The sequence below is a fragment of the Hibiscus syriacus genome, unplaced genomic scaffold, assembly GCF_006381635.1.
Source record: "Hibiscus syriacus cultivar Baekdansim isolate YM2019G1 unplaced genomic scaffold, ASM638163v2 tig00112044_pilon, whole genome shotgun sequence".
Taxonomy (NCBI): Eukaryota; Viridiplantae; Streptophyta; class Magnoliopsida; order Malvales; family Malvaceae; genus Hibiscus; species Hibiscus syriacus.
This window is the reverse complement of record NW_024063242.1, coordinates 555702-566781: the sequence shown is the minus strand read 5'-3', so window position 1 is coordinate 566781 and position 11080 is coordinate 555702. Positions and strand designations below refer to the sequence as shown.

Genomic DNA, 11080 nt, shown 5'->3' with positions numbered 1-11080 from the left:
CAAACCTAAATCCCCTAGCTATCACAAAGTCTAGCATTCACAATATCAACTCTATCAATACATCTACCCTGCAACCTAATGACAACCACACTCTTGATCACATTTAACACCTTGGTGACCCCTTTTAGGCTTATTAAAACCCTAGCATTTATTTCCTGCCAAATATAATAGATGAAAGCGTCCAAGCTATTTTAAGAATAACAACAATCAATGACTTACCCTTCAAATATCTAAGCAGCGATCCACTTCCTTATGCAAGCATCGAAACCTCTCTTTATGCCACACAAATAAAAATGGCAATCTATATAATAATCGAATAAGTGCAACCATGGAAAAGATGTTCTCTACTCTCCGATCCTCCCTTACACAAAAAACAATGCACCTCAACATTCATTCCATTTCGCACTAACATGTCCCTTGTTGGGAGCCTTCCCAAAATGTCCATCCAAGCAATTATCGAATGCTTAGGAATAAGCAGAGGAAACCAACTATTCTATACCACACCACCCTCGGTCGAGCCTCATAAGTTCATACCAGAACCACTGATCCACAACTGGTACGATTGAGGGTTATGCATCTCGAGCTCACACACCCTCTAGCCTACTGAGGATGGCCCTAGAATCTTTGCATCAGACACCACCCAACTAACTCACCCCTTGTGAGTGTCGAGCCTTGGCCCTAGTTAGTTAGCTTAAAGTGCCTTGTGCACTCCCTAAGGATATCTAGACTACTTCTATACTTTCGACACATCTAGCTTTCCTAAAGGAACTCAGGTGTCCTAGTCGTTTCCCGAGCATTCAAAAAAGGCAGTTTTATGTCCCCGATTTATCTCGTTTCTAAATATAATTAAGCATTTTCGTGTTCCAATTAACATTTTATTGGAAGTTTACCCAATTTGAAGCATATTATAAGTCCACGACCATTTGTGTACATTCTAGGCCTATTTGGCCAAATTCAGGCAGGGGTTTTGAAACCTACTGTAGAGGTTTAAAAACCTTGACATAAATTTTTAGAGTATGGCAGGGGTTTAAAACCTACTATAGAGTTCGAAACCAGCCATGGGGGTTTCAAAACCTTCTGCAACTTTAAATTTTTCACACGTTTAAACACTTCAAAACCTTCACAAAATCATTCAACATTTCCAATTGACCAATACAAGTTTAAACATGATAGAATAGGTCATAAAGAGCTTAAAACAAGTTAAATAACATCAAATGATAGAATCTACCATGAAGCTTACATAACATCCTTTAACTCAACTTCTAGCTATAACCCATTTAATGATCCACAACTGGTATGATGAAACTTTGAGTGTGTTACCTGACTTCTTTAGCTGCTAAAATCTTTCTCAACTCAACTAGAGTCACATTTCCTTTATCTCTAGCCTTGGAACTCTCTCCCACCTCTTTGACTAAACCCAACAAGAAATGAATTACCACTCAACTAAGGGTTAGATAAAGCATAATTACAACTCCTATAACTCAAATCTACCCAAAATAACTTGAATCACTTAATTTCTCAAAACCCATTTTTGGAAAATTAACCAAAACCTAAGATTTAGGGCTTGAAATAAAGCTTAAGGGATTGATATTAAGGTTTTTTACCTTGGTTGCTTCAAACTAGGCTTGGCATTAAAAATATTCTACCTTTATCTTACTTTTGTGGAGGAAGAAGAAGAGAAATGAATATATTTTTGGTGGTTAAGGTTCACGTGAAAAATACTTAAGGTAAAGGGTTTTATCCTTTAAAACAAACAAGGTTTAAACTACACTTTTGGTCTCTCTCCCTTTAACTCATATTAAAATCACCATTAATCCTTAACTCTAGGGCAACTTAAGTCCAATACCATTTTGAAATGGTCCAAACTAATCTAGGAGATCTAATGGGCTCAACTTATGGGTCTCGGGTTGACCCAAACTACTAACGTAGGATTTGGGGTATTATAGACAGAAGATCCCCCTGCCTCACCCCTCTCACCTTTAAAGAACCCACAAGACTGCCATTAAACGAGATAGAAACTGAACACCCTTGAAACACCACCAATCAACCCCTAAAAATCCCAGGCAATCTCATAGCCTCAAGAACATTCAACACAAAATACCAAGTCAAAGAATCAAACGCCTTCTGAAGATCCACCTTAAAAAACATACCTAAGCGAAAGAGATCTTCGAGCATATCCTCTAACAATCTCCTGAGCCATCAGTATATTATCCATACTTCATCCTTGAAAAAAATGCAGCTTGATTCAAGGCTATCATGGCAGGGAAGTAAGCAGACAATCTCATCACCAAAATCTTGGAAATAGTCTTATACACCATCGAACAACAGGAAATAGGCCTAAAATCCTTGACCCTTTATGGATTAGGAATCTTAGGCAGCACGACCACCGCAATAACATTAAACCATGACAACATAAGAGAACCTTCAAAATAAGCACAAATAGTAGCCTTGTAATCGTCCCCAACAATAGACCAAGCAGACTTAAAGAAAGACGCTGTAAATCATCCAGTCCAAGAGTTTTTTCATCCCCTAACTAAAAACCACTTCCTAATTTCCTCATCAGTAACATTCCTAGTAAGAACCTCAACATCACCCTCAGGCAATGAGTAACCCAGCAAGCCCCTCAAGGTTTCCACATCGCAACCCCGTACACCATCATCTCTAGTACGTAACAACCGAGAAAAAAGTCACAGTCTCTCTAGACATATTCTCAAAAGTATCAAGCTTTACTTTTTGATCATCTAAGAGCATACAAATTGTATTTTTCTTCATTTTCATTGCCATCACATAATGAACACATTTTGGGTAACGGTCCCCATCATTAAGCCAATTAACCTTGGTTTTTTGTCTATGGAAAGACAACTGAGCTTTTTCCAAAGCAACCAGATCACCTTGAACACGTTGCTCCTGCTCCAAATCACTCCCATCACGTCCAAAAGTAAGATTCGCATTTGAACTCCCTCCAAATCCTGTTGAAGCAACTTAACTCTTGAAGAAGTATCACAGAAATAATTATGAATGACCTCCTTCAAAAACAACTTTAAACCGCTTCAATTTCTGAAAAAGAACAACCATAGGCTCACCATGAATAGGCATCCCCCACGACTCAAAAACCACCTCCAAGAACTTAGGATGCTCAATCCAGAAATTAAAAACTTAAATAATTTTTTATGATTAACCGAATTCGGATTTGACAACCAGATAACCCCAAGCAATGATCATAATCCCTCGAGGCTTAAAACTCCATAAAATAATCTTTATAAACATCAAGCCAATTAGGATTAACCAAAATCCTGTCAATTTTTCGAGCCAAAAATCTCTCATCCTGCCTATTTGATCAGGTATAAAGAGGTCCTAAAAATATATTATCAATTATCTTCAGCCCCTCAATACACTCACCAAACCCTCATATCAGTAAACACCAACCTAAAACCTCAAACCATCTCTGATCATTCATCCACACAAGTAAAAATATTAAAATCTCCCCTATAACCCAAGGAGAAGAACCTACCACACCCTCCAATCCTTTAAATTTTTCCAAAGTATTATCCTACCAATAACATCATTAAGGCCATAAGCAACAGAAATAACCATAAGGGAACCAACCACAATACCCCTGATAGAAATCAACTGATCAGAAACTTACAACACATGAAAGACCCAATTCTTCTCCCAAAAGACCTAAATCCTACCATACGACCCAGGAATATAATTAGAACAAAAAGACAGTCCTTAAACTTGCTATTCACTATACCAGCAACCTTATCTTGCCTCATCCAAGTCTCCAACAAACATACCACCTCAACCCCAAATAATTCAATCGAACTAGGGATCACAGCCCCAAAATCAACCTCAACACATACACGAGCAAACTCTAATCATTACCTAAACATAGTAGAGAGTCCATGTGCAACGGAATACCCACTGCACTAGTAATATAACTTAGCCCTTTTTCTTGAGAATAACTCAGAGGACATGAACAATTAATCCAAACAGTATAACAAAGTATACTAAATCAAGTTTCTTCAAATTAGGTTCCCAACGCTAAGAATCATATTTTATTCTGTATATGCCAAGGACCTCCCTCTAAAACCTAGTCCCAGACAGTCGTATTTACAAAAGAGAAAATGTAGATATTAGGACCACAAGACTAACCTTCACTGGAGAGTTTTTACCCTAAAGTAATCCACAATCTTCTGCATCGCACTGAAATTTGGAGCATTCCCAATGAATTGCCCAACCAAGAGTAACGTCATTCAACAATCCCCTCATAAAAAATAGCTTGAGGCGGCCTGACTGAAATCGAACCCTCCACCTTCATAGAGGAAAAACTCTAAAGACTGCTCCTGCCAACGCAAAGAGCTTCCTCCAGTCTAAAGTAGCAACCCCCAGCCCCCCAAACATCGATCCGTCACAACAAAAGAAAAGTACAAAAGCAACTTTAAAAGAAGAAAAGCAAAAAAAGAACGCCATCTTTTTTTTTCTATGTATAGCATATGCATATATATATATATATTTATATATATATATATATATATATATATATATATATATCTATATATATATATATATATATAGATATATATATATATATAAATAAATTATTATTGAGAAATGTGTGGTATATACCTAATTTAGCTATTTAGTCAAAAGAATACATGAAAAAACCTATAGTTTATATTCATATCTATCTAGGGATGGCATGGGTCGGGATTTTGGTCCACCCGACCCGACCCAAGAACAATGAGTCCTCCACCCGAGACCCGACCCAACCAAAACAAGTTTTCACCCGACCCAAACCTGACCTGATATATAACTTAAAAACCCTACCCGAATCGACCTAAAATAATAATAAAAAATTATTTTTATTCAATAAAAATGACTTAATTAAAAAAATAATATATAAAGGGGTATTATTGTAATTATTCCTAAATATATAAGGTAAAAGTATATATATTTTTCGGGTTGGGTATTTTCACCCTAAACCCGAACCCGACCCGACATCACATTAAAAAAAACCTAACCCAAACCTGAATTTTTTTTAAAAAATCCAACCTGATATGATCTGGTCGGGTCAGAACCCATCGGGTTTGAGTCCCATGCCCATCCCTATATCTATCCCTATCTCTGAATAATAAATATACATAAGGTTAAATATTTAGTCTTAATAAATTTATGTATCAAATTTTATGTGATTCGTGTGAAAAGGACTTTTAATATATTTAGTTGTGTAATTAAAAGGTTTGATAAACCGAATCAAAATGACCAATGGAATTATGGGTGGAGACCCAATCAATATTTAGGATAGACTATATGACCAAAAATTGTTTGGGTCAAAGTTTCTAAGCCGAACTTTTCTAGAAAACGTGCAGAGTGTCGACCCATAATCTGGTTTCAAGCACCGCCGAATTATGTGACCCTAACTTCCGTGTGCATTTCATTTTTTTCTGATTGATAATGATTATATATTAATAACAATATGAACCCAAATCTCACCTCTTATAATAAAATGTATATTCTTCTATTGATAAATATACTATAATAATAGGGAATATTACTTTTTTCATATATCATTATTCTTTATCATTCTTTTATAATAATAATAATAATATATTTTAAGTGTAATATAATATGGTTTACTGTTAATTTACTTGAGTAAGTTACATTGCCGTTATTATAATCAAATAGATTTTAATTATGAGAGGATGAGAATGTTTTAATTAAATTCTCCAATATTATTTTCACATTTTAATTGCAGTTAGCTATATACGTAGGAGTTGGTATCTAAGTACCCTATGATTTGCATAAACCTTACCTCTAATCCTTCGCGTAAGGGAACAGAAAAGCAATGTAAAATGCTTTTAAAGGAAGAGATAATAATTCAATTAATTATATGGTGCATGACCCATTTGCACCGTGTAAAACTCTTTGCATATAAAAACTCGAACTTGAGACATGTTTTATGATATCAAGTTACTCACCACTTGAACTAATCTCGTTGCTTAATTTATGATGCTTTTTTAAAAATTAACAAGTGTTCACTTTATTTTTTTTTTCATTTTTAAAACATTGATTAATGAGACGAGGTAGGCTTGTGAAGTATAAAAAAATCTACTACCATTAATAAATATTGATAAAGAACTTGACCAAAGTTGTTAAATAACTACCCTTAATCTATGAGTACCCTTAATCGATGAGTAATTAAAATTAAACGCTTTGTAGCTTTGACTACTTCAATTCTAGGAGTATCATTTTATATGGTTAAAACAAATCTTGAACTATGTGCAACAGATGAAGGGTGATTTAGGGTGGTTGAATAGATTATAGAGAAAGAATATTAACGATCATTTAAGATTCATTCATTTTAATTTGAACGAAGAATTATCAATGATCAACTTGAATCCTCTATTCATGTCCTTATAGATATATATAAAAATGAGATTATACGAGAGATAGAGAGAAATGACCCTTACGAAGAGAGAAGATCATTTATATATCTTTTATCTTGCGTGTCATGTATTGAGGTGTGGTATGAGGGAGTTGATCCCTTCTAGATGGTATTATTCGAGTCATAATAGATTTATTTTATTAGTTTACAGTCCTTTAATGATGGAATTATTTGTTTGTTTTAAGTTGTGTTTCTATTAATTGTCACTCTAATAGATAAAACCTCCCGATGTTAGAATAATTATAGCCTGAGTGTTCTAGTTCCGAAGACTATCGCTCCGGAATAGTGTCTTCAAGGAGGAGGATATGACAAAACCTACCTTGCATGTGAAGAAACTACAGTTGATGCACTTCTCACCTTAATTTTCTTGCATTTTTGCTAAATGTTAATCTACTTTATAAAGAGAGATTAAAGAAATACATAAAATCATGATCAAATCAACGATTATGGAATTGGCAAAAACTTGAAGGAAAATAAGGGTTTTAAACAAGCATTATAGGGAAACGAAATGCATGCAAAAGTTCAAAAACAAAAACAAAAGATCATTTAAAAACAATACTCTATTCCCTTGAATAGTAATAATCATAATCCCTCCTGTTCCCTGGATGATCTGAAGCTGGCGACGAACTACCGAACTGCAATGAAAATCCACCCAAATTCTCTTGTTCTTGTTGTTGTTGATGATGTTGTTGAAATGCTAACGTTGCGGGAGATGAAGATGAAGACTGAGAAGTAAAGCTGGCGGCAGGATCCATAGGCAGCACTTGGCATAGCATAGTTGAAAGGAGTGGTTGAGCCACCACCGAGGAGCTGCGCATACTGGGAAATATTGGGATACGTTGGTTGAGAAAGCGGTGGTTGAGGTGGTGGTGGTGCCACCACCGTCCGTGCAATTTCTTGACGACTTGAGAAATAACCGGATTCGGATCTTCCTTGAACTCTTTCCGGGAAGTTAAGCTTCGCTTTGCTTCCTTTAAACCTAAGTGCAGCTTCATCGTAGGCCAAGGCCGCTGCTTCAGCTGTTTCGAACGTTCCCAGCCAAACCCGAGCCGCCTTTTCGGGTCACGAATCTCTGCGGCCCATTTCCCCCATGGCCTTTGCCGTACTCCTCTATAGTGTATTCTCCGGGCATTCCCTTTCAATAACCAAAAAAATCTTAAACAATCAACATCATATTCAGACTTATCTAATTTGGGTTTGACGTGTTATGTTTTTTTGGTGTTTTGTAATGAAAAAGAATAACCAAAACAAGAATCAAAGAATAACTTCAAACTCAAGCTTTTAAATGGGAAAAAAACCGTAGATACGTGCCGAGTTAGAACATGAATAACGGCTGTAATCTGAACCAGGCCGCAAAGGAAGAAAAATAAGTGAATCCATATACTCTTTTAAAGATTATCATCTTTTTTTTTATGGATTTTTTTTGAAGCAAATACAACTATTAGGGCTTATGAATATTGTTGAATAACAAAGATCCAAAAATGGTAAAACAAAAATTATATACACATAAAATGAAGACATACCTTGAGCTTGAGCTTTAGCTTTAGCTTGTTGATGATGAGGTTGGTCTTGTTGAGCAGTTGGGTTGGGATCCTGATCATCATGAGGTTGAACGAGTGGATTATTGTTATGTTTCCAATAACTTGAGTTAGGGCTTGAACCACAGCATTCATGTCTTGTTGTGACCTAGCTGAGTAGACCGGAAATATATGATCGACATCGGCACCGACACCACCGGCTTCTTCTTCTCTCGCTTCCGGATCATGACCGGAATACTGAAATGGTCGCTTCCCTGCTGCCGATCCATTTTGCCTTTGGAAGTTCCCCTTTTATGACCTTTTCTATGTATCATACAAAACCAACAAACCAAGCAACGTGTATATACATATATAGTTTTCTCAGGTTAACCATGGAAATTAATAAGAAAGAATTATAATATTGGAAGTGAAATCAAGTAGAAAAGGAAAGGGAAAAGAAGAGTGGAGAAAAAGGGGATTTCGTGGTGTATATGTGGATTTTTACATGCCCTAATTAAAAGACAATGTGAACAAGAGATGAAGATAGCTGAAAATGCTGAAACCTAATGCCCTATCAAGTTTATTTATAGACCTTTTCTTCTTCTCTCTTTATTTTTTCTTTCTTTCTTTTTATAATATATAATTCAAAACTATTACTACATTATCTATTTTAAAGTTTATTTTAATAAAATATTTTTAAGTGCGAAAATACTGACATTTGATGAAGTTTATGTTTGACATACTCGAAAAAGAAAAATGTTGTCTCTATATATAATGTTGTCTCTATATATAATGTTGTCTCTATATATAGAGGGATAATATATACTTACACTCATAATAAAATTTTTAATGTTACATTTTTTTAGGATCATTGGATTGAAAAAAATCAGAGGTTTGGATTAACTCTTTGTTTTTTTCAGTAAACGTTTTCTCAATTTCTATTGTTAATCTTATTCTCTCATCCATGAACCTAAAAATGTATAAAACTACAAGAGTTTTACACAATGTAATTCAATCATACCAAATATATATTACAAATGGCCCCTTGTTTGTAACCTTTAGCAGTGGGATTTTTGTTTTCAATAATGTAAAATTACATTAGGGTAAAGTATAGTAATGGTCACTGAACTTTTCTAAAGCTTTCATTTAGGTCCCTCAACTTTTAAAACTTCCAATACAATCCCCCAACATTTAGTCTATTGCAATACAGTCCCCCAACATTTAGTCCGTTTGTAATATGGTTCCCGACGTAACCGACCGTTTGATGTCGTTACACTGTTGTTAGTACGTTTGCAATATGGTCACTAAACTTTTCAGGCGCTTGCATTTAGGTCCCCTAACTTTTAAAACTTGCAACACAATCCTCAATTTCATTCTAAACCCCAAATTCCTTTTCGATCTTGAATTTCTTTTTTTGCTTCTCTCTTCTCATTTCCAGCGTAACTTTTCAGTCGGTGATGCATGGGAAATTCTAATCTAACTTTGAATTATGTGGAGGTGTTGACTTGAATAAGGGTCCATTGAGAGAAGACCCGACCAAGGGACTATCGGGACCATCAATGATTCAACGTGTAATGTTAGATACATGTCATTTCAGGTGAAGCATAGATGTTCGATGAAATGCTTGTGAGAAAAAAATGGGGTTAGAAATGCAGAGTTGACAAATACTACTAAGATGAACTAAGACAAATACTACTAAGATGAACTAAGTATCATGTTGAAAGTCACCAACAAAGCTGGAATTATTTTGTATAAATGGAATATATAATTTCTTCGTTTAATCCTTGTGGTTAAAGATTTCCAACAGATGATTAAAAATATTGAAATCCCAAACAACACATTCACCTCTCAGTCTCTTTCGCTCACATGCACTCTCGTTTGGTTTTTGTTCTTCAATTTTCCGCCATATAAAATTGTAAACCCAAGCAGTGCTCTGTCTTTTTTTTATTTACAAATAAAAAATGGAGGAAGAATTTCTGGAATGCAACACTGATTGCATTTATTTCTTAGCCTCTCCCCTCACTTGCAAGAAGGTATTTATTTTCTCTTTTGGGCTATCTGGAAGTGAGCTTTTCCTCTTTCGCACTTTCCCATTTTCAGCTCGCATTGTGTGTTTTTTGTTGAAATTTTTATGTTTCTGGAACTGCATGTCAATGATCTGGATATTCAGTGTTAGTTTTGAACCAAAACCATCTAATTTTATTTCTTTATTCTTAATCAAAACTTTTAGTACTCCTTATGAAAGATATTCAGTCCATCAGAATAGAAGTGAAATAGAGTCCTAAGCTAATTTTTTTATCTTCTTGTTTGATTTTTCTTTAAATCAGGGAATTGGTTGTGATTATCGACATAGTGAAATCGCCATGCTCAATCCGAGAGACTGCTGATACTAGTTTACTGGGAATTGTATTGACCCGACATGTGGTTTTTGGCATCCTGTGAGCTCGTTTTCTTTTTAATAAGTTCATGTTGATTATGGGACTAATATATCATGAACAAATTAGATTTTTTTACATGTTTTGGAAATTTTACAGTTGAATTGTATTGAATTATAGCTTTAGAAGATAATTCTGCATGCACGCAACTCGAAAGACATCATGATAGGGTAGTATATTTGGAGCAGCTACTTGACCATGTCATGATGCCTTTCGAGTTGCGAAAGAAACTGAGAGGTGAATGCGCTGTTGGGATTTTATTATTTGATGAAGAAATTATTATATGTCATTATACAAAAATAATTACAGCTTTGTTGGTGACTTCCAACAATGATACTTAGTTCATCTTAGTACTATTTGTCAACTATGTATTTCTAACCCCATTTTTTTCTCACAAGCATTTTATCGAACATCTATGTTTCACCTGAGATGACATGTATCTAACATTACACCTTGAATCGTTGATGGTCCTGATAGTCCTTTGCTCGGGTCTTCTCTCAATGGACCTTTATTCAAGTCAACACCTCCACATAATTCAAAGTTATATTAGAATTTTCAATGCATCCCCGACTGAAAGTTACGCTGGAAATGAGAAGAGAGAAGCGAAAAAGAAAACTTGAGATCGAAAAGGAATTTGGGGTTTAGAATGAAATTGAGAACTGTGTTTTAAGTTTTAAAAG

The 11080-nt window shown here is 35.1% G+C and overlaps 1 protein-coding gene across 1 annotated transcript; it reads right to left on the bottom strand.

Annotated features, from left to right (window-relative positions):
* Positions 1 to 6900: 6900 nt before the first annotated feature.
* On the bottom strand, positions 6901 to 8257 carry LOC120174276. Its single transcript, XM_039181178.1, has 2 exons — positions 7972 to 8257; positions 6901 to 7583 (listed from the first exon to the last, which is right to left on the bottom strand). The coding sequence occupies exon 2, from the start codon at positions 7441 to 7443 to the stop codon at positions 7009 to 7011; it is 435 nt and encodes a 144-aa protein (XP_039037109.1). The 5' UTR covers positions 7444 to 7583; positions 7972 to 8257; the 3' UTR covers positions 6901 to 7008.
* Positions 8258 to 11080: the final 2823 nt, after the last annotated feature.

Coding starts and splice junctions, on each gene's coding strand:
- LOC120174276 (XM_039181178.1), bottom strand. CDS start 7,443: ATGAAGCTGCACTTAGGTTTAAAGGAAGCAAAGCGAAGCTTAACTTCC.